The following is a 25,738-nucleotide window of genomic DNA, read 5'->3' as shown; positions in this document are numbered from 1 at the left end:
AATGTCAAGCTTAAGATTTAAGGCAGTATTTTTTCTTCGCAAACTAGGGAATGTATCCCCGTCGTCTCGTATGCTTGTTCCCTGAATTTATTTAATGTCATGCAAACTGCTATTGATGCGGTCTCACGTTCTGGAGAGGATTATTTTTTAGTGGATTCCTAAAATTGGAGAACAATGAATGAAACAGTAACATCTGCAAATTTCCAGCACATTGATAAAATAAATTATTTTAATTTTGTCATTGCATTATTTGTGACCCATTTGCGGAGAGGGAACTAGACCGACTAATATGACAGTTTAAAGCTCTGTTTGATAAATCCAATGTAGTTTGTCTAATAGACATACATCAGCTGAAATTAGGAAAATATATTTATATTAAAAACTATTTTAGGTTTTAAGTTGGTATTACATTATTTTAAAGATAATCGAGGAGCTGGAATCGGTAAACCGGTAAATAAAAATACGTCTTTAACAAATCGGCCAGCTATTATTAATAAATGTAATACTTTCTTTTTGACCCTAATGGTATTTGGATTAAGACTGTAATTGTCATTATTTATACCACTATTTCACCGTCATAACGTTTAATAGATCATTTTAACGCATGTTTTTTAATTCGATTGCAAAGTCTTTTGCAATACATTAAACTAAAAAACGTGTATTTCTAGAGAGTATTAAGGGAGACGTCAGTATTGGTATTTTAATCATAACGAACTGCTTCTCTGAGTTTAAACGATAAATTAAATATCATAGCTTTAATAAACAAGTTAAAGAGCAGACTCGTGTGACAAATACAATCACTAAGTGAGCTGATGATGTTATCTCATACTTTAAATTCTTGTGATGTGAATTGAGGTCTATGGAATTGTTCAGGGAAAATATTAAGTAAATTTCAATTATTCCGATTATAAAAATGATATGAAAAAAATGGTGTGTAAAAAATAGGTTGTTTAAAAACAGGGACAGCAAAGATGATATGTCTAGGAAAACTTGAAAGAAAGAAGTTTTGTATATTTCAATGATAAAAGACCATAGTGTTAATGAATTCCCTACAGTGCCTTGTAGGGACGTTTGGTGCAGTTGCGCAACTTCACCAAGGCTTATAACGATCAACTAATTCCGAGTCAAGTAAAAAACGGCTTTTAAATAAAAATCAATTTTTTTCTAGTTTTAGCCAATTCAATCGAATTATTAAAAATATTGTTTTGAAAATAATACTATTAAATTATCACGTTCTAGTGCGTGGGATTAAACTATTCACATATTCTGTATATTGGCACTAAATACGTAACTTCTTCCTTGACGCATGCCTTCTTCATTTCCCTTTTACCTTCCGTGACTAAGATTTTTGGGAAAATTAGTGTTTAACGGATTTTTTTTCCGTAGGGGGAGGAAAAAGCTCTACCAGTCACCGACTGCCCGCGCAAGACGGTAGTGTCGTGCTCTCACCGATTAAAAAGCCTTCCTCTTAAATAGCAGCCCGGGTACCCGCCTTTCGGCATTACTCACGGGCTGCTGTGTTCTTGTGGGTTTCTGGATGAATGAACTGGAGAGTCCCTGGCCCCCGACTGCCTTCATATCAAGGCTGTCTCCTCCTCATCCACCTGCGCAAACAGCTGTTGCTGTTGGTCCTCTTCCGCCATCTTTCTTCTCAGTATGCCCTGGCATAACGTGGCTATAGCCTCCCAGGAGGCTTCACATGACAATATTTTGTCCATTAAATTATCTGGACTCAATTGTCCCACAACCGCCAGACACATCTGCCTCTCTGAAACCAACCTTTCACATTTAAAAAAGGTCTGCTCTGCCGCGTCATCCTTCCCTCAGTAGATGCACCCCGAGTTAAGCCTCCCTTTCATTTTATTCAGGTAGGAATTGAATCCCTCATGATCTGTCAAAAGCTGGGTCAGCCAAAACTTAACTTCCCCCTGCTGCCGACAGACCCATCTATTAACGTCAGGGATGACGCGTAAAGAACATCTTCTCCCCACGTCAGCCGCTTCCCACCAACTTTGCCAGTTAGCTAGCATGTTCTCGAATGCTTCTGCTTTGATCTTTTCGTTAGATTTTCCCACCCGTTCGGCCACCTTCAGTTCTACTTGTCACTACAAACATCGCCTCCGTGAACACGGTACTGAATGCAGAGGCAATCCTCAAAGACATCTTTCTTTGAATTCGCCTTACATTTATCATACTTCATGGCGCGTTGCCAGACGGGTGCTACGTACAAAATTATAGGCGTCACCGTCATGGCAAGTAACTGTCTCTTGGAGGTCAGAGGACCTCCCACATTATTCATGAGTCCTGTGAGGGCCTGTGCCGCTCTATCGGCCTTAGCAGACACCTCCTCCACGTGCCTTGTTCACTTTCGCTCGTCGTCCAACCAGACACTTGGCCAACCTAACTGACTTGAGCACCACATTGCCCACCGTAATCCTGATTCGGGGTAACTTTTTTTCCAGCAGGCATTATCAGCTTTGTTTTATCAGCCGCCAGGAATAACCCCTTGTCCTCCAGCCAGTCTTTGGTCATCTTAATGACGAGGTTTGTTTTCTCCTCTAGCTTCTGCATACCTCGATCCACGGAGATCAGCGTGACGTCGTCAGAACAGCCAACAGCCACCATTCCTTCTGACCAATCTTGGCCAAGAAGCCGTCGTAAGCCATGTCTCGAAGAAGCGGTTCAAGTAGAGAATCCTGAACACCGCACTCCATCCAGAACTCTATAGTCGCTTTTGCCGCAAAAGCTGTGATCCTTCTCTGGACTAGGTAATCTTGGATTATACGTCTCAAATGCAGTGAGATGTTCCTGTTCTCTAATTCTTGCAGGATAGCATTCCATCTTATGCTACTGAAAGCGTTCTTGACATCTATTAGGACCAGAATTGGTACCTTCCTGGAATGTCTACAACTTCTATCTGCCTTATTATTCGTTGAGACTATCCTTTGTAATGCGTCGATGGTGTACCTCCCCGTTCTGAATCCCACTATTGGTGTTCAGAAAGCCCACCACTCACTTCAACATCTTGCCTCAGCCTATGCAGTAATAAAGGGTAAAATAGCTTTCTAACGCTGTTTAATAAACTTAGCGGCCTATAACCAAAGGGGTCTCCATCCCGTCTTCCCGGTTTCTTCAACAGCACAGCTGTGCACACTTCCATTCTTCCGGGATTACTCCGCTTAGCAGAACATGATTTACCACTTCTAGAATTGCCAGAGGGTCACCTTCACTGCTTCCTTCACTACCTATGCAGATATTCCGTCCATCCCAGGGCTTTTCCCAGGACTCAACTTACTACATGCTACCTGTAGTTTTCCGACCGTGAACGAGGGAACTCCTGCACCGCAATTTTCCTTGTATTGGTATAAGTATTCTTTGGGAATAGTCTCCTTATAAAGTTCTCAGTTTGTGCGCCTGTGTGAACAGGCAACTTCCGTCCAAATCGTCCCATGACGATTTTATACCCGTTCCCTCAGGGATCCTCATTCACCTCGACACAGAGTTCTGCCCATTTAGTCCTATTCGACCTCTTGATGCTAGAACGCATTTCTTGGCTACATCTCTTAAGTCTTTGGGTGGCATCTCCTGCGTCGAAGCCAGCCCTTCTTCTCCTCTGAAGGATCCTCCTAGATCTCAGATACTCCTTCCTTAAGGAAGCAATCTCGTGGTTCCACCGATATATCTCCTTGTTATGGAAGCTAATGCTTTTTTTACTGACATTGTATAATGCCTCGGACAGAACTCCTATAAGGGCATCGGGCGTGACAATGCCTTCGGAGAGCTTGTTTGTAATTACTTCCTTGAAGTCATGTAATTCTCTGCAGTTGAGCCTTCAGGCCCTGGGAGATCCTCTCTCCTGCGCCACGTTGAATTCAATATAGTGGTGATCACTGAGGGACTCTTCCCCGAGCACGTTCCATCTCGAGATCTTATTAGCCAATGGCTGTTGGTTGAAGGTTTGGTCTAAGGTGTTCAAGTATTCCCTCCTACTAAAAGTGACCACCTCCTCTATACTGATGCATTGTATTCCTGCCACCTAGATGTCTTCTTTCACGATAAAAATGTGTTATTTAATTTATTACTAAATTTGTAAAAGTAAAGATAGTACAAATTAACTGTAATTTAGGAATTTAATGTTATTTTACTCGTAATTTTTTAAACTAACCAACCAACCTCCAACTACAAAAAAGAATCTTCTGAATGTTTACAGTTCGTAAATATTTTATCTACAAGTATCTGTAACCGATGTATGTGTTCCATTCATGTATGAGTTACATACGTACTTGATTCAAACTTATTGTTGGATCCGTAGAATAATATCTCTAAAAATGATATTCCTACTCTAGACTGTTCTTAATATTTGAAAAATTGGCTCCAGAAAGTCAAATTTTACCCGATACAGAAAATTAGAAACATACTCGATATTAAAGTAAATTCTTGTTACATCAGATCAAAAAGCAGTCCAAAATAAAATAGTGACTGGATATATGTTAAATACTACTGATACATATCAACATAGAATCTGGCAATTTAGATTATAAAATTATTTTTGTACTGTCTATTCCATTAGCGTTGCGATTTACAGATAATCATTTATAGGATTATTTTTGAAAGTTAAGAAAATTTATGATAGTTTAGTCTGTGTTCAGGATTTTTTTCATAAAGATCACCTAATTTTCCCGTACACTACTAACCCTTTTAGCACTACTAACACATACAAGTATATCAATAATCATAATACTTATTCTGAAAATTAGAGACATTTTGCAAATTCACCCATTTTTATCTTATAAATTTGTCTCTCTTTTTGTCCTTTATCAGGTTTTCTAAATGTTTTAACTACAATGTGTCCCGTGTTTTCTTTTTAAATTAAAAGTATTACTGTATTTTTCTTATCTCTTAGCTAATTTTTTTCCTACTAATTTAGGTACTTCCAGTAATAAAACTTATTCGTTTTATGATCTATCTGTTTACAACATAATTTTAGTAAAAGTGCTTGTTAATAAATTTTTGCTAGAAGAAAATAGAGAGGATCTAGGCGTTTTTTAAATTAAAACAAACATTAATTAATCAGTATTTTAAAAAGTGGTTCAAAATTGTTTTTCATCTAAAAAAAAAAAAAAAATGGAAATTTGGTCATTGAACTGAGACAAATAAAAAATTTAATGAATTATTTAATAAAATATAAGAGTATTTTTAACACGTTTGCGTTGAAATTAATAGTATAATAAAGAAACCTTTACTAGATTACACTTTTTTGATCTCTGTGAGTCGTATATAGAAAGGGTGTATAGAAATTAACATTCTATACACCAATGCGTGGTGACTAGTTATGTTCATAAAAAAAAAAAAAAAAAAACTATTATAAAGTTATATATCAATTATTAATAATAACAATCACAAATTTATGCTAAACAAATAAAATAATATTATTCATTAAAAAGAACACTCAAATACTTTAAAGCGTGTGTTACAAAAAAAAAAAAAAAATACAAAAACAAGAAGATAAATAAAAAAATACTCAATAAAATAAATCTGCATAGCTTATTGTTAATATTTTTTTCGACTTCAAATCTTGAATAAATTTTTGTTATTCTCCTGTATCATAATAGAAAAGTGACTGAGGAACACCGAAAATCGACGTTTGATAAAATGTAAAAATAATTTGTTTGAAATTTTATTATCTTTAAAGAATGGATTCTTTAAGATCTGTTCTTGGAACGGTTAAAGACTATTTAATCATAAATTGGAAATACAAACATTTCTTTTATGTAAATCGATTTACCAAAGTATAAAAGTACAAAGCAGTTCCGTAAGTCTTGTTTCACCGATTAATATAAGTACGCTTACATTATACCGTAAAAAATATTGCTTACTTTATAAGTGCATTTTGATAACGATATACAACGAATGTAATTGTCGATTTCCGTAGTAGAGAGCAATATCCTCTGTTCAAACTGTAAGCGGCACAGCATTCTTCACATCCTAAAACTTTCTTTATTCTATTCCCTTTAGTAGCTTGAAATCAGAAAGGCTGTTTAGTTATAAAAATATCAGTAAATCCGTTCCACCAAATCCGGTAAATTATGAAAAGTGGCAATAGAAAAAGATTATTGAATATTATCGAACAATTATAATTGTTCCTCATTTACGATTTAATTTTCAAGATAAGGCCAAATTTAATTTGTAATTTTGTACACAATAAATTAAATAATTTACGGAAAATAAAACCAAAGTTTTTTCATCTAGGCATCGCCAAAGATTTTAAACAAGAAAAGTTACGTTGTTGCTTGTTTTTGCTGTGAAGAATTAGCGAGTCTGTAGTGCGACTTTGTTCATGCTTGCTCGTTCAGACGTGCAACAGCTGTTACTGACCGTGTGTTATAATATAAAACTGGACTGGCTACCGGGAAATCAGTTATTTATAATGAATATGGAAATATCTATTACGTAAGTCATGTTAACGTTATGTTAAATTACTGTTTACGATAATTATTATTTAATTTATTCATCAAATTATAATTTTACAATAATTAATTATATTTCACGAGCTGTCTAAAAGTAAAATTAATTGATAAATTAATACCTTATACGAGATTTCATCAAAATAAATAAATATTTTATTGTAAAAATATTAATGAAAGAGTTTAGTTTAAAAGCCAACGTGATTGTACATCTTGTAATTCGATCAAATTCGTATCTAAATGATTATTTCTAATTAAAACATGTTAGGCACATTAATGAAAGCTACTGTGTTTAATTTGTTGTGATTTGACTTAATTTATATAAGAAAGAAGTTTTGACTTCTCTACCACTAAACTTCCTTAAAAAATGGCTTGAAAAAAGTAAAATGGAAAACAAGAAACGAAAACAGTAAGAAACTTTGATAAAAAATAAAACCAAAAAAATAATAACCTCTTAAGGATGTCGATTACTAACACAGTACATGGTTAATACTTTTGAAAATGTTGTTTACTAATAAATTTTGTCGTTTATTATTGTACTTGTGTGAAATATCGATTTGTAAGGTAGCCTAAACAAAAATAGTGGGCTGTTAAAAGTTGGCATAAAAAGAAAATAGATATAAGTTAATTAATGTTAAGTGCTTAATTTTAACACTTACTGTTTACACTAAACTTCCATTTTTTAAAAAAAATTAATAAAAATAAAATTAAATATTTTAGAAAATTATTTGATGTGGCAAACTTTTTTTTTGACGGTTATCTCACGTATTTTGAAGGCCTTCTTCTATCTTTTATTCAGACTACTTGTATCACGCAAAAAAAAAAAAAAACTGCAGATTGTATGTCACTTTTGGTTATAGGTGAGATATCCAGTGTATCATATTACTATTCTTAAATTCTAATTTCGTATTTTATTAAAAGATAAAAAAAGGTAAACAAGAATTAGACAAGATTCTTTATTCATATATTAAAATAATGTAACAATAATAATTACAAATTCGTTGTAATTAGTAGAAAGGGGTATATTGTTAAAAACATTTTATTAGAACGGATTAAAGTATCTCGTATTGTGTTGCTGGACTTAGTCGTTTCATTGCGTATGTCCTTGAGGTGCGTGAGAATCTCAACATACAATAGGACCTGCTTTCGCTGTTCTTAAAGAACGTCTATAAAGCAACCCTCTTTCAGTTGATATCTACTAGTGTTCGCTATGCCGACCTCACTTCAGGTACATGAATAAATTAAATATTAGTTATTCAGTTGATTATTTGTGTTTTGTTTGTGATCAGTGTAAATTATTACGATTTCTATAAGATTGTTTTTTGCAATTTTTTAGATGGAATTATTTGTTCAATAACTTACGGAATTATATACATTTTTAGAATAAGTATACTTAATTGTTAAAACATAGTTTAAATCGACTAGCTTAAGTCAATTTCTTAGTCTTTTTGTGCAATTCTTAATTTCAATATGAAAAGTGTTAAGGTAAAAATTAAGACATTAATGCATTCTGTAAATACTGTACAAAAAGAAAAAATCTTGTTTTTGTCAGTTATCAGTTTATCATTATTTCCTCGACACTTTAACTAAATAAACTGCGTAATTATATTAAATAAACATCCTTTTATTTGTCGATTAAAAATAATATTAAAGATCTTTATCTTTTATTCCTTAATAGATTTAGCATATATTTAAAAATGTTGAGAAACCAATCAGATAATATAACGAAAATGACTAAATTCCTAATTTAATACAATACATTCCTTTAACTTATTAATTTAGATAGATTCAAATTTTTATGGAAATCTTTTAAATTAATTTATTCACTATCATTATATTTATTAATTTGCCATTGAATATTTTTACATATTTAAACTAATTGTTATCTAAATTTTAAAGAGATAAAATACTTAATATTTTTTTATATTATGTTTTACCCGCTAAAAGAAGTATTTGAATAATTGAAATTGGTAAGAAGATTTCATTAATTTGTATTATTTAAAAAAAAAACATGGGTACGTATTTTTAGTAACTTTCCCAATGGTACACCTAAACTATGAAATTAGGAGAGAGCGCGGGAAATATTTTTAGAATTAAGATATCTGTAAGAAGTTAACCAAAATTTAAATCATTATTTTGAATGTTGTTAAATAATACAACAAAAAGTATTTTTAACTCATGCAGGGTAAACTGTTTACACGGTTTTAAGTATAAACTATGCACTAACGAATTTAAAAATTTAATATATATATATATATATATATAAATGATGTGTAGTTTGTGTTAATATGAGTTTGATAAAGCGTCACATTTTGCTTCTTTATTCTGGATGTTGACTAATTATAGAAAGAAAACATTACATCAGTTATTCGTATATCCTTTTTTTCTAATCATAGATAGAATTATTTCAAAAATACATATGCCCTATTTTAGCTAAATGGTGAATAAATTTAACTATTTTATTATCTACTTTTTTCCTTCGTGAAATTTGAAGTAAATTATTTACTCTTTTAGTTTCTGATTTGCTTTACAGATGAGCAACGCAGTTTTTTTATATTTTTTAAATTTACTTCATACAAAATTAAAAATAAATGTATTTGAGTCGGTCCGTAGAAAAGATAAATAAATAAATAAAAGTAAAAAAATAACGATGTATTCAAATCGTATTGTCTATTTCTATTCGACAAGATTTTACTTATTCTGTTACTATTGCTGTAAGAGGTGACGGGTATCACGTGTATTTTTAATTAATAGGCGTACAAGTGAAATATTTCCATTTAGTTGTAAATGCAAATTCAAATAATTTTGTACACCAAAAACGATTTCTTCACGATTAACCCTGACAGAATATAACAGATTCTTAAATATTTTTCCACTAAATCCTGTGTAGCAGTCGCTTAAAAAACATCGTATTTAACAAGAAAAAATCTCTGAATATACTCTCTCTTTTTTTGTTTAGCCTCCGGTTCCACCTTAAGGTATATATATATATATATATATATATATATATATATGTGTGTGTGTGTGTGTGTGTGTGTGTGTGTGTGTGTGTATACTAGGTATATATTCATTTGATCTTTTTATCAGTTTTTAAAAAAATATAAATTCCTTATCAGTTTTTTATGATTAAGCTTCGTATTTTGTTTCCTTATATTATTTGTTCTGAACTATTCATTAGATGTAAGCAATTTTTCAATTTTGGGAAAGATTATGTGTTAATATTATTCCTTTGTTTGCCCTTTGATGAAAAATTTAAGCTTAGTTTTCTTTTGTTTTATTTTTACTATATTTATAAATCACTTTAAATGAACTGTAAATAATGCCGTAGAAAGTTTTTTTTACGAGAATACAAAGCAGTTCTATTATATTTATTTTTTTTAATATATATACTGCACAAACTTAGAACGAAACATAAAAGCTCAGAATGTGTTCAATTCTATTAAAGTTTTTTCTACTTAAAAAACTCAGTTTCTACTAAACGATTACTTAAATTGTCAACTGAGGATCAATATTAGGATAGACTTCAATTTCTCAAATTTTACATAAATATCTAAAAAAATGTACTGGGATATTTAATTAGTGTAGTATTCTGATGATCTAAGGATAATTAAAGTAATATTTTTAAAAACATTTCGAGGTTTAATAATAATTAAATGAGCCGAATTAAGCTATTTTTTAATAATTCAGGTAAAAATATGTAAACAAATTTTCAAATTATCCATTATTTCAGTTTTAAATAATCTTACTTGTTTGAACTAGTTAAATTCAAATAATTTTTAAATTTTATTACATAAAAAAGCATCAGTAAAAATGAAAGAAGAAATTTCATTTATAAAGCGAAATTAGTACCTTATATGTTAGAATAAATTTGAACACAGTTTTATATTAAAAATAACGTGAATATTAGCCATTTTTTTAGATGAAATAAAATAAATATTTTATTCAGATAATTGCATAATTATACTTTATGTAGATTCTTTATGAAATGAGTAGGAATTATTTCAAAGATTAAAAAAAGGAACACCTAGCATTTATTTAGACTGCCAAAGAATAATTTGGCAAAACTAGGCCAAAGTAGCATCAGAAAGAACAAAATTCATTTAAAAAAGAAAAAACCGGGTTTTCTCTATAAATCGCTGCTTTTATAATTTATTTATTATTAAATAAACAAATACTATATAAAATAAATAAATAATAAACTTAATTATTTATGCTTTATGTAAGTTTGTGTAGGTTTTAAATTAATAGAATTGCAACAAAAAATTACAGCTCGGCTGTTAATTAAATTAAGATGTATGATTTATAGCCGTTAACGAGGATGTAAAAAATTTCAGGTTTTTTCTTTCTTCCATTAGTATAATTTGAAAGCTCTTCGACAAAAAATTATCGGCCTATAAAATAAAATATATTTACTTTTAAATAAACTGGTGGAAACATCTTTTAAGTGAGTTAGTAATTCGTTAGAAATGGAAATGATAATCACCTAGAGAAATTCTTAGAAAACGTACTTAACGTTAAGATTGAAGGGAAAAAGAGACGCTATAAATACATTTATTTCAACATATTATGTAATTAAATTAACTTTTACTTTTAGAGGCACTTAAACGTGTAAAAAAGCAAATCAAATTTTACTTTAATTGGAATTACAGTGATTAGTTTAGTTTTTATCTCTGCGGCAAGAGAAGATACAGAAATATTATATTTTTCTTGATTCAACGATAATTTGTCACTTTTCAATGAAGGAGGTTAACAATTTCACCCTCGAAAAAGTTTCACTCGAGTAAATTAAATTTCACTGATGTAAAATATCGTTCCATACATAACGTTATAAATTTTGTGGTAGTTTTAAATAAAATGCTTATATATACCAACATAAATGAAATACTCAAAATAATATGAAATACATTTTAACTTATGCACAATACAATAAATCATATTCAGATTACAGTAATTTTAAACATTTTATTTAAAAAATAATAAGTAAAACAATGGATAAATATTCAAATAAATCTAGTAAAAAATTGTAAAATAATATTATCGGACTATTCGCACTGTCGGCTAATATGTTATAAGAAATCTGTTATTTTTCACAAGAGAGTTTTGAAAATAATTCATAGTAATATATGTACCTGGAGGCACTTTCTTCATTCACTTTAAAGAAAGCTATTTAACTGATCGGCCTGTCAAAATGTTCGCACTTTTCGAAAATCAAAGGAAAAAGTAATGCATTATATAGAAGTAATGTAAGAGATATTTTTAGTCATTTTTTTTTTTAAATTAAAAAATCGTTGGTTTCACTATGGTTAAATTCGCTGTTTAAGGAAAGCTGTGGAATGTTTAAAAGTTCTTAAAGATTTTATATAAATGCTGACCATTATACAGGAGTGGAAAATATATTTTTACTTCCTTGTACGAAGTAAAGGTATTATTGTGATCGTGAAACATTTCGGTTTTCATATTTCAACGGAAATATCCATTTTCATCAACCCTGAATCCATTTTGACTAGTTTCGGTGTGACGTCTGTACGTACGTACGTGTGTATTCCGCATAACTCAAAAACGACTACCCGTAGGATGTTGAAATTTTGGATTTGGCGCTGTTGTAATATCTAGTTGCACATCTCCCTTTTTGATTTCAATAGAAATTAAAATTAACATTTTAATTAATGAAATATTTGAAATTTGAAATATTTTCTTAAAGGGAAGGCATATCGGTTCGAATCACACTTCACCCCTATTTTGTTTATTTAATTTAAAAAAAAATTATTTTTTTAATTTAAATATATTGATTTAAGAATTATTAACCCATGATTGAAAAAAATTTTTACAATAAATAATAATTTAATGATAATAAAAAAAAAAAAAATGATTAGCCAAATAAAATTTTATGTACTTTTAAAAATGTGTAAATGTAATTTAATAGGCATTATATATGTGTATATGTAATATATTTGGTGAAACATCTAATTATTTAATATTAATTGAAAATTATAATTTAGAATCGTATTATTTTTGGATTATCATAGCAAATTCTTATAAAAATTGTATATTTATTAAAAAAAATCATTTTATTTAGTTATTTGACAGAAATATAAAATACATTTTTGATTTGTATTGAATTTAAAGTGATTGTCGAAATTTTTTTTCATTTGAGCGTAATGTGCACGAGATTTCTGATGTGTATTTCAAATTTTTGGTGTGTCGTGTAAATAAAAGATAATAATAATTAAAGTACTCTGTTTAGTGAACACCTGTATACCGGTTACAAATATTAATTTTGACCTTACGGTGTAGAATAATTAGTTTTTATTATCGGATTATTTGGTAAACAATTTATTTAAAGAGTAATCAGGGGACTTTTACTTTAACGTAATATTTCAGGTAAGATTGTTGAACTAATAATTGTATAATATTTGATATTAATAAAAACTAATATTTTAGCAATTGTGTAACTGTCCACTTTTATTAAAGAATTGGAGGATCGTATCTCACTTTCAAATGAAACAAGTTTAAATGAAGTGCAGCAAAAATATGTATGTGTAATCTAATAGACGTACAAGGAAGTCGTGTGGTGTCCACATCAAATTTTTTTCAGATATAAAAAGCTAAGGTTATATAAGAATATAATTGGGGAGTAAAGATTTAAAAACAAAGACAATAAACAAAATTATGTGAAATGCTCGTTAAGTATGAAGTTATAAAAAATTGTTAAATAGTATGTTAATTAATTACCAGTGTAAATTTTCTTTACGCTACAATTGTACCACTTTACGCTTTCCTAATGTGTTTTGTTCCGTTGTTTAATTCTAAACTATACTTAGGCTAGCGAATAATAAAGAATCTTTTTAATTTTATTTTCATCATTATCATTCTCTCTAAGATAAAAAATGTATAATTCCAATAGAAATAATTTCTTGTTTATAATTTGTAAAAGTTATTGCATTACGATTTTTAATAAAGTAACAGAAGGTTAATAAAAAATAAATAAATTTAAGATTTAAAGTTTAATCGTTATCAAAGTACAAAGTTTTAGTTAAGTTAAAAGAAAAATCTGGTTTATAATAATAGAAGCAATACGCATTCCTCACTCATTACTTTTAAAAAGATTTTAAAGACCTTTTCATATAATTGGTGACCACTACAAAGAAATAAAAAATGTTTTTTTTTAGAGAAAAAATAATTGATAATAAATAATTTTCTTATTTATTGAACGATTTTTACTAAAATGAAATGATCAATAAAACTTATTGCGGATACCTGCGGAGGTTTTCAATGCGAGACGGTAGCCGAACCTAGTCCGGTTCGCTTGTATTAATAAACATCAGACTAAGGTATGGGTAATGATTTCTGATGATGTATGTCTCTCGGTTTACGGATGTGCAACAGTTCGTTGTAATTTCATCGTAATACATATTATGCGGTATTGCGACCAACATTCAAACTGATATGTAGTCTCTTTAATGAGAGTATGGCTGAAATTAACAATTCGTTTAAGTTTTAAAGATTATCGATTACTGAATTAAATTTAACGTATATTAATTAATTAATTTTAGTTGTCTAATCCTAGTTCGGGTGGGATACCTTTAAAGTCCTCGTACTTGAATGTATATTATTTCTCTATTTTCAGTATTTTGTACTTTATATTTACATTAATATTACGACTACCATTGTTAAATATAGTTTTATAGTGTATTTATAGTATTATAATATTTATAATACCATATTTATTATTATAATAACTATATTATACTATTATAATAATATTTATAGTTTAATAGTATTTTTCGTATTCACTTATGTCTATTTAGTTTTTTAGGTTGTGAATGCAATTTGCCTTTTTCCATTCAACTAATACGTTTCTGCTTAAAATTCATTTTTTTAGAACAGATTTTCTCCTGGAAATTTAACAAAACACTTAACAAAAATTCCATCGTTATCGATGGAATTTTTTATTTTCCTTTTTTCGGATGGTAGTCACAAATATTAAAAAAAAAGGAAACCTACTTTACTTTTTTGAATCAATTAAAAATACATGCTGTCTATTTTTCCAGTATGCAGCGAATATAGTATTTTTAAATGGCAAACCCTAATTTTTATGAAATTTTCGGGTAGAAAAAACTTTTCATCACTTTAAGTGACAATTTTTTCCTTTCTAAACCTAACTCTTAGAAAGGTTAATTAAAAAAATCTGATATGGACACCACATGATTTTCTTGTACCCCTATTAATTACATATACACATTTTATTAAAATGAAAAGTGCATAAAATTTAATTTCATTAATAACGTCTGATATTTTTTCATATTTTTATTTTTATTGTTATTATTGAATTATTTATCGTAAACATTTTTAAAATGAGAGGTTAATAATTATTAATAAATTAATATATTTAAATTAAAAAAAAGTTAAAAAAAGAGATGAAGTCTGATTTGAACCAATGTGCCTTCCCCTTGTAAGATTCGAATATTTCATTAATTAAAGTTTTATTTAGCTACAACTCTGGAACCGATGAAAATAAGTACCACTTATAATATATGTTGAAAAGCTCTCAATGAGGGCTTATTACTGCAGTTAACAAAAAGTTCAAAATCCAAAGTTTTTGTATTTGGGCTTTTTTGGACACTTTTGTTCCAGTTGATTGCAATCAAACTGGAAGGTGCTCAACTAGATGTTACGTATCCAACATTTCAACATCCTACAGCTAATCGTGTTTTTGTTATGCAAGATACATACGTACGTAGTATGTACGCACAGACGTCACGCCGAAACTAGTCAAAATGAATACAGGGATGGTCAAAATGGATATTTCCGTTGAAATCTGAAACCGAAATTTTTCGCGATTACAATACTTCCTTTACTTCATACAAGGAAGTAAAAATAATTTGTCTGCTATTCTAGACAAAGAATTTAAATTTTTAACTTGATTTCTGTTTTTCAATGAATTTTTAATCATTTTTTTTAGAGATTTTTACTCTTACCTATTTCTTTCTAAATCTACTCTTACAGTTGCTACAGTCGATTAAAGCTGGTAGATCTCATTACTTATTAAATACGAGGAAGAATCTTTATCTTACTGGCAATTTTAAATTACACTGAAATTTTATAGCATCGTGGAATAATGTATTCTCAAATACCTTTTCATCTTAAATGAACTGAAAGCGGTTAGTCCGTATGAAGTCAAAATTAAGATAGTTCATTATTTTTTACAAAAACCATATCTTGGCGGACAAACAGCTAATTTCAGTGCATACAATTATTAAAAAAAGAAAATTAAATATTGTACAATAACTTAAAAAGTAAATAAAAATAAATAAAACAACACGAAAATATAATTAGTTTTTATTGGTAAGGAGACTCACAGCGAATTCTCAACATTCCCACCATTATCATAAATGCAAGTGTGTGCTCTTCTGCAAATGTCATTTACAGCCTAACACAATATTATGTGAATAGTGTACAAGATTTCCGTTATTCCATTCATCATTTTTCCTGCTGAGGAATAACAGGTTTGGTAGTTTGTCTTTTAAATAACTCCATGAAAGATTTGGGGATCTTGCTGGCCACGCGCATAGTTTGTTAGTGGCAATTCACTCATCCTGAAAGTGAATTTTTAAGAGTGGTGTTACTTTTGCAATGTTTTGTGGCTTGTTCAATCTTGTTGAAACGACAGTTTCATCCTAAGTTTTAATCCTCGATAGACTTCAGAAAACATTTTCCAAAAATTCACACGCTATGCTTTCAACCAATTCTATCAGAGTTCTGTTAGCAAAAAGTCATTTTGTATTAAATGATCCGTAAGAATTCAGATCAATTTTTTTGCGATCGGTGCACTTCTTGATTTTTTTTTTTTGTACGCAGTTATTGTTACAGTATGTTAATATACACTTAATGTTAATGTTCAGTTATAGTTACTGAGAAAACAGTTCTATTGAGATAAAAATTTTTCATCACTAATAAGCAAGTCCTAAAATGTATTCTACCCAAAAATTTGACAAAAACTAAAAGTTACGTCAAATCTTTTCCAAAATGGCAAACAAAATTATTTTTTCTTTATATTATCAGTGGCGGATTAAGGGTTAGGTTTAGTAAAAAATTGTCAATAATAAAAACTTCATAACTAGATATTTTCTATTCAAAAATCACAAATAATAAGGGTTTTCATTAAAAGAAATTATGTTTGCCCCAATTGGAAATACAGGCGGGTTATTAGAAATTAGAAATGTAAATATATCATACTTTTAATACCTCTAAAAAAGAAATGCCTTGCCATTTAAAGTTTTTCCCAAGCTTGTAGTTTTCAAGATGGTCTGATGTCCTGCTTAAAATTGTATAATGGGTTCTTCAGCTAGTCTTCCGCAAGCAAAGAACTCCAATTTATTGAATTCCAATAAATAAATTTTTATTTATTTATTTATATATATTTTAGCATAAAAAAGGAACCGCCTTTATACTAATTATTTGTTATTAGAATAATAGTTCAGCATTAAAGTTTTCATATTCTCAGACTGGCCATTTCTAATGCTCATTAATAGGATCCTTAGAAAAAATTACAGCAAATCGGATATGTGTGTATACAAATTCAATAAACTCTGCACAAAAGATTGACGACGAGGTAAATGACACAGAAAACGTTACTACTACTATTTGAGAAAATAAATTTTTAATTAATTAAATACAATTCATCAGGTAGTTACTTTCAACCAACAACCGAAATTTCGTAAATAGTATATTCAAAATAAGCCATTACCCTACAAATGAGCGCGCGCGCGCATACACACACATACACACAAACGTCAAGGGAAATAACATTGCTGATTTCATACTTGATATTACTCAGTTTTATTCTAAGTTGTTCTTCGTATGAAAGTATTTCGATGTAATTTGAATTAGAAAGAAAAAACCTGTTATATTTGAAGTGGTTTTGTAAATTACGAAATTAAAAATGAAATCTATTAGTCATACTTTAAAGAGAAATGCTTTTCATTTTTGTGAGTAATATAGTATTGTCGTACAAGTATAAATACTTAATGCAGTGATAATAATGGTAGTAGTACTGGTTAATAACACTGTATTTTCTAAAAATTAAATAAAACTACGGGAAATAATCCTATTAAACTGTTTCCTTAAAATTTATTTTTCTTGGATTGCCTCGAAATTCTTTGTCTTAATTTACATGTAAAGATTTGGATTTCTAAAGCTGATGTTATGATCATGTATTGCAAGTTAGGTCTATAAAAGGAGAATTTCCTTACGTTTACTAAATTGATAGTAAAGTTTCTTTAAATCTTTTTAACTCTTTCTAACTAACTGTTAGTCTGCAGTTTAATTTCGGAAGTCAGAGGGAATATCGCCTACAAAATCATATTAATATTAATTATATTAAAAATTTATTTTCCTACAATATGAATAGTTATGAGTAAAGAATCACATTTCGTATATTTTGTGTTAAATTTAATATACTGATTTTGTTGTGCTGTAATTATGTTGTAGTTAAAGTAAAATTACTTTGTACTAAAAATCTTTAATATATAATTTGCATATGTTACTGGAATACTTATCTACTTACGTACGTTTACTTAATTTTTGTAATATAGCTTAATATATTTTTCTTCTCAGACTGTGAGACTTTTCTTACGTAATCAAATACAAAATGCGATAGATCCTAAATAACTATTCGCTGGTAAAATCTAGAACAATAAACTTGCTGTAATACAATGTAGTGTACGGTGTAATCCACGTGTACAAAATTACAACACGAGTATAAAGAGTATTTTTGTTAATTAGGCTTCATTACTCTCATATTCTTTAAAGATATGTTTGCATGAACAATTAAATAAAAAGAATGTGTTCATTTGTTGAAAAAACAATATTATTACGAATAAAAAAAATTCTAACTGCTAGTAAATGAGCTGTGCCTCATTCCCACCGTTGAATTTTGCTTTCTCAAATATTTATTTAGGCTATATAAAATATGTACTTTTGCGTGTCGGTGCGCACTAGATATTATAGCTCCTAATTCGAGTACATTATGTGGTATTAAGTACACTACCCGATGAATTAGTTTATTCCATAAAAACGAACAGTTAAGAGTCAAATTTTATAAAATTAAATAAGCCCACCGGGCTGGTCTAATGATTAACTCGTCGTCGCAAGTAGATTTTCGAAGTCGAAGGTTTTGAGATTCAAATACCAGTAAACGGTTAGTTGCTTTTATGCGAATTTGAATACTAGACAGTGGATACCGGAATACTTTGGTGGTTGAGGTTCAATTAACCAAACGTCTCAGGAATGGTCTGTCTGAGTCTGTGCTAAAACCACCACTAAATAAATAATGACTCCCCGATAAACGAATAACAACAGCAGAAAGGGACATTTGTTCAGGCTCTGCGATCAGTAGGAGATAATAAACTCCCGCTATCCTTGCGTTTCGTTCCTGGTCTGTACAAAATTACACCTCATTTACATGTCATATCATCCTATCTCGTTGGGCAATGTGGGAATTGCTTATTATTCACTGGTTGAACAGATTGCAACGTACACACATTACAAAGATTAAAAAAAAGAAATTGTAAAATATACTTAAAATAATTTTCTACACTCTCTTATAAGTATTCGTTTTACTCATTAGCCGTATTACTTTAAGGGTGTGTTCCTACAGTTAGATCTGTGACTTGCAGTACGGTATTTAACTTTTCCATGTGGTGGACGACGATAATCATTCCTAATAGGTTTCACTCTCATGTTGATGGACGATGATACTTGTTCCAGTGTTACTTGTAATTCTTATTTTAATTAAAGTTGATTTAATGGGCTCACTTTACCGTTATTTAATAAAATTAGACCTTTGCACGTAATAAAGTTGAATTTTACAGAAGGGTTAGTGAATTTAAATAATTATTTCTGAAATAGTTTTAACAAATAATTATAAACTAATAATATAATTTAATAGTTGAATCTAAATGCTGTCAACTGAAAACATTCTCTGAACCTAAACTGATTACGGTAGCAACCTGTATTTATTCACGAGCTAACTAATAAAGGTGTCAGGTATTGTTGATAAAAAAAATACTGGAAGTAAGACTTATTACACTTGTGGCATCATACCGTTCTTGCCAAAAAATGATAGAAAAAATGTACTGTCGCGGAAATTTGGTATTAAAAAAGCTATAATTTGAATGTAAAATTGTTCATACGAGATACATTTTAAAGATTTTACCCCGTTAAAAATATAATTATTTTTTAATGTTCTTTAGTTATTTAAAGCATAATTACCGATTTTGATGTATGTGATAGGTGCTGGTGTGGACGTGGTGTTTCACAACACTGGGTCTTACAGAAGATGTACCGGAAGGAGTTCCTATCCTAAAAGAGATTAATCGTGTAAATGACGATGGATCCTATACGTTCGGTTACGAAGCTGCCGATGGAAGTTTTAAGATTGAAACTAGAGATGTCCAAGGGAACGTTAAAGGAATGTTTGGTTATATCGATGAGGCAGGTGACCTTAAAAGGGTGTCGTATACGGCTAATAACGGTACTGGATTTCAGTCCATGTCCACTACAGCCAAACCGAAAGAACAGGATGATTCTTCTAGTAGAAGACCTATTTTAATTTTACGTCAGCCGACGTCGACTAGGGCGCCTGTTATTCAGCATATTCCTCGAAAATCTGCGACTAGTGAATCTTCGCAGTCGACGACTACACCTGCTTATGGAGAATATATAAAAGGTCGTAAACCGGTTATGGAAATTATTGTAAATTCTGCTTCATCTAACTTGGAAGTGAATACAGAAGAAAATCAGGAACTCACACCTACCCCATCGCCTCCATCATTAAGACGCATTCTAGTCACGAGGAGACCGGTAGAAGACACAACAACACCGAGAACACCGAGATACGGCAAAGGAGGTAATGCTTTAAGACGTCAACTCGTTAATGAACCCAATTCCAGACCGGTTGACACTCCAGACGTATATCCGGAAGAAGGTAATTCGAGGTATATAACCCCAACCACACGATTTCCAAATCCTCTTCTTTCTTCATTACTTCCTCAATCAACACCCGCTTACAGAAATCACTTACTCACCCAAAATTCTGGCCGAATACCACCGTATCTTCTCCGACCAGAATATCCGACTGCAGATCCAACGTTCCAACCCCCGTTTGATCCACAGGAACCTCCCGAAGTTACAACTGTATCTCCTATTCCACAGACATCCTTCCCGACGCAACATCGTCTTTATCCTCAAGGACCTCTTCCTCATGTACCTCCTGTACCACCAGTACCTCGTAAGTTTCGTCCGGCATCGCCTTTTGATGATCAGCAGTATTCGATTCCGGTCGGACAGGATCCTCCAAGACGATATCGTCCTTTACCTAACGTACCTCAAATCAGTCCTGTTTTACAGCAGAAACCGATGTATCCACCTGATGCTGATTACAATCAAGGTAATCAAATACAATCGCTAAATCGGCTGATGGAGTATATCTTGCAATTATTGCAACAAAAAACAGGAACAGTTGGCCCAGGATTTTCAAACAGATTTCCTGTTCCTCAGTATTATAATCCTGGATATTATCCCTACAACCAAAATCCATATCCTAATCAAAATCCGTATTATCCTAATTCTCCGATGCCATTTAATCCTTATCAAAACCAATATATTCCGTATCCAAACCAACCTCTCCCATACAATCCTTATACGACTCCTAATTATCCTTATCAAAATCCCAATTTAATGTATCCTAATATACCTAATATACCACCCGTTCCACAGTCATATGTCCCTCCCGTTAATATCGCGCCTGCACCCGTTACTCCTTACTCGACTAACCCAAATTCCTATACAAATCCCAATATCCAGTACTCCCAACAAATAGCTCATCCGAACGTTCCTCCTCAAAATTATAGCCCGCAGTTAACAGAAGCGAGAATAGGTCCGCCGCAACTGCGAAGTCTGAGGCCGACTAATCCGACCCCGGTGAACGAGATATCTCAGCAGGAATTATTCAGAATGCTTATAGCGGCATCGACGCGAGCGACACCTTCACAATCATTTGCCCCTACTACAGAGCCTCCAAACAGATCCACTCAGCCGGTCAGAAACGTTCAGATATTAGGTTCGGCTTCAGAAGCTGTTACTCACAGAGTTATAACTTCAAGTACTACAGCAAAAGATGAAATGGAGGAAACATCACGGTAAATTAAACTTCATGATAAAACTTTTGTACAAATAAAATTTTATCGCCTTGAAAAAAAATGTGTTATGGAAGGTAACTCGCTAAGAAATAAATATATTTTCTACTTTTATAGAATATATATTAATATACCAATTTTTCGAAATCGGTCGCTAGACATTAATGTGTGTGTATGTGTGTTAAGATTAGACTGTATTTGTGTGGATTTATTGTGATATATTTCTTAAATTTCTCAGAAAACTAAACGTTAATTAATTAATTAAAAATACCACTGTTTAAAAAACATAGTAAAGTAAACAGAATATTTCATCTATGAAATCTTATTTTTAATTTTTCAATAAAAATATAGTTTTTCGTTTATGAAATCAATTACCAGTTTTCATACTAGATATTTATTTCTTATATTGTTTTAATATAATATTGCCAAAGATTAATGAAAATGTAAATAAATATTTCAATCTATTAATTAATATTGAATTCATTCATCTGAGAAAAATAAGTATTATGTTGTAATATTTGTTTGAAATTAATACTGAAGAGAAAATGTATCTAATTTTTAATTTCATGTTCAGTAATCAAAACATTCGTCATTATTTATTATTTATTCATCACTAAATATTATTTATTTCAATTCACTGTTAATACGGTAAAATTTTGTACTTAATTATTGGTAAAATACATTGTAATAAACAATAAAGTAGCGTATTTTTTATCCTAATTAAAATTTTTATGGTTTTAACAAAGATCAAAACCAAATATTTGAAGCAGTCTCGTTGTACGTTAAAACACTGGTGAACCAAGAGTATTGAAATTTCCTTATTAATTTATTTCTTTCGGAAGTATGAACGATGAAAAATGTGAGATAATTTATTATCTAAATTAGCGCCTAGAAAGTTCACTTATTGGTTGAGCGTATCAACAATCGTTTGCTTCCGCAGAAAGTTCGTTATGCTTTTATGCGTGAATATCTTCCACACAAATACTAATAAGATATTAAAATATTAAGCGGGGCAGTTAATTATCATTTAAGTAAAACACTAATGCCATAAATCCATTTTATTATTAAAAAAAAAAATAATAATTTAGTAGATCAACTTACGACATCTGCGTCAATAACAGATTTTTGTAATCGTTGAAATCAATATTACGCTTATAGCAATGTTATATAACGAACCTGTTAATGAGTTTGTTTGAAACTGTTATTAATCATACATAATTGATTTGAAAAACAAACCAAAATTTCTTGGTTCAAGAAACTTACTTCATCACTGAAAAGGTAGGTATTTCTCCAAAGTGTAATTGTTTTCTTTTTTCAACATTCTTCCAAGAAATTTTTTTTGTATAGTAAGTTTTTTGTTAGTTTTCTAAGTTGTTTTAAACATCAAATTAGTAATAACGTGATCGTTACAAAATTATCAAGTTGAGTTCAGATCTGTAAAATAATTGTCCCAAATAAACCAAACTTGTAAACTTTTAAAAGAAATTAGTTTACGTTAATAAAATATGTGATGAAAATATTATTTTATCTTTTTTGTCATTTTGGTGGAAATTAATCTAATAGATTTGTTTTAATTTTTTGAGTCGACTTTTTAAAACATTTGCGTCTAATTTCTGATATATGAGTTTACTGCTTACCAGTATAAAAATGAGTTTATTTTCATTCGCTTTTAACGTGATTATAGATCCGTAAAAAAAGCAATTCATGACTATGTATAAGAAATTCAATTTGTTGTAATGGTACAATATATTTGTAAAGCAAATATTTTTAATTTTCTTTTTCAACTTATATATGTTTTTTTTATTGTATATAATCCACTGTTATATAATGTGATTGTTTTTTTAAAATGAAATAGTATCATAACTAATGTTCGGCAATATTTTTTATAAAACTTTATAAATAAGACATTTCATAATTTATTGCAGATTTAAATCTCTGCTTAATCTTGTCTTTTTAAACGAGCTATTGAGATATGTGTTCTTATTTATTGAAATGTTTTATAGGTCTTATCAAATTTCCATACTTGAATATCAAATTTATGGAATTATTTTGAATATCATAATTGATATTAAATTTGTAATATTTGATTAACTGCTTTCTGTTTGCCTGATGTGATGTATCAGTTGAAGTAAACAGCTAGTTTTTTGATCAGAAAATAAGAGATAACTGTTTTTGTTAATGTAATAATTTTTAATTGTACTATAACTACATTTTTCCCTTTCATTATAATAAACCAGATTATTATGATTATCATTGTAATGAGTGGTCAGTCCAAATTACCTAATGTGCATAGATAAATCAGAAATTATAGAGTGCACAAGCTTCTACTAGTCTTGTGAAAGACACAGAAATTATAAAACGAAAGGAAATAGAATCATGGGGGAAATAAATGCTCTATTCCTAGCTATTCACTATTTTTATGATCTGTTAGCGTATATAAAACGTATTTCTTACTCATTCTGCAGAATAAAGTCGTTCTTTTGATGCACTGCTTCAGTGTTTTATTACAAATAATTATCAACATATGTACTTTTTATTAAAACAGACCGAAAAGGGAGAAATAATAAAATTATTAGGGTCATAGACTGTATACTTTGACATGTTGTTTTATTCTATTAATATTCTAGAGAGTCCTAGAGAGTAGGATGGTCTATGAATGTCTGGGAAGGGGTGAAAATGGAGTAAAATGGGATTTTTTGAAAATATCTAAAATATATTGTTTTAAAAAATATAATCAAAAATTCTTTAAAAATTAGATATATCCCAGCCGTTCGTTTTTTTATTTTTTATTTTCTTCAATAAAAAAATAACAGAGTTAGAACGCTTTTAATTAAAAAAAACTTTATTCACCATTTACATGAAAAGAAGTGCTCCTTATACCAATAAGTTGCAATTAAGTCCTTAAAAGTTTTAAAGACATTATTTCTTACAATTTACATTTTCTTTCTTTCAAAACTGACTGAGTTTAGAAAAAGATACATAAGGTATAAATCATTATTTAAAAATTTAATTTCTGAATAACTTGGTAATAAGTTTAATGAAACTTTTTGTACAAGTTATTTTGCTTTTATTTTTATAATAAGGAGTAAGCAGGTAAATTTTTTAAATATGTAATCAGTATACGACGTTTCATAATAAAAAGTAATTTTTAGAAAATTACTTCTCTTTAAAGAAGTAATAATTCTAGAAAATAATTATTTTTCAAATATTTTGAAATATTAAAAATCACTAACAACTTTTATCGATTATTTTTTGTTGCTTTTGTAAATTACGATTGAATCTTGTAATTAAGTGTAATTACTGTACCGCTAAAGAAACTGTAATATGTGGATGGAATTTTATAACAATTAAAACAATATATTAATTTATTTTTTTCTCGGTTAATACCTTTAGAGTTATTTTACACGAAGTTAAATAATTTCAAATTTTCGTAAAAATCTACAAAAGAACAATTTTAACTACTTATAAATTTAAATTTACACGCCTAATTTTTTATCTGTACTTATGAAAATTATATGAATTTTTTTCTGTCATCCTATAAATATAGATATGTAGTTTTGTAAAGAAAAAAAATACAAATTACTAAATATTAGGCTTTAGTAATATTTTTTATATTCTGTAAGTTGAGAATTATGATGATTCTAAAAAAATTCTTATTATATAACATTCAAAAACGGCACCAAATTATATCTTACTTAGAAATATAAAGTAGAGATTAATTTAATTTAACTTTCCTCCTAATGAATGGCGGCAGTGTGTGTAATGCATTGTTTCCTACAGCAAGGGGTATACTAATTTGTTGCTTTACACCATCTGCACAGCCTTTTATATAACTATGATGCATGTAAAACCCTGAGAGGCGCAAGCGGTACTCTTTTCCTATTTATTTTCTTTGAGAATAATGAAGATCGTCATACAACCAGTATCTGGCTAAATAGAATGAAGGTACTATTTAAAGAATTGAATGCAACACTCACTTCGAGGGATAGGCGTTCCGATATGTAACAGTATATTCTTTCTTTTTCCTGTTTAGCAGGCTAAACAGGAATTCAGTTACCGGAGGGTAACTACCGTTTA

At 29.8% G+C, this 25,738-nt stretch overlaps 1 protein-coding gene across 1 annotated transcript; it reads left to right on the top strand.

Annotated features, from left to right (window-relative positions):
* The first annotated feature begins 1,537 nt into the window (after positions 1-1,537).
* Positions 1,538-21,668, top strand: LOC142317739 (uncharacterized). Its single transcript, XM_075354287.1, has 2 exons — positions 1,538-1,654; positions 19,758-21,668. The coding sequence occupies exons 1-2, from the start codon at positions 1,538-1,540 to the stop codon at positions 21,666-21,668; spliced, it is 2,028 nt and encodes a 675-aa protein (XP_075210402.1).
* The last annotated feature ends 4,070 nt before the right edge of the window (positions 21,669-25,738 follow it).

The sequence above is a fragment of the Lycorma delicatula genome, chromosome 1, assembly GCF_047948215.1.
Source record: "Lycorma delicatula isolate Av1 chromosome 1, ASM4794821v1, whole genome shotgun sequence".
NCBI classification, from domain to species: Eukaryota; Metazoa; Arthropoda; class Insecta; order Hemiptera; family Fulgoridae; genus Lycorma; species Lycorma delicatula.
This window is presented reverse-complemented; position numbering and strand designations above follow the sequence as displayed.

Excerpts from the sequence above, each read along its gene's own strand:
- LOC142317739 (XM_075354287.1), top strand. The coding sequence starts at position 1,538 with ATGAATGAACTGGAGAGTCCCTGGCCCCCGACTGCCTTCATATCAAGG. Across the intron at positions 1,655-19,757 it reads TTCCGCCATCTTTCTTCTCA|GTGCTGGTGTGGACGTGGTG; the intron begins GTATGCCCTGGC and ends TGTATGTGATAG.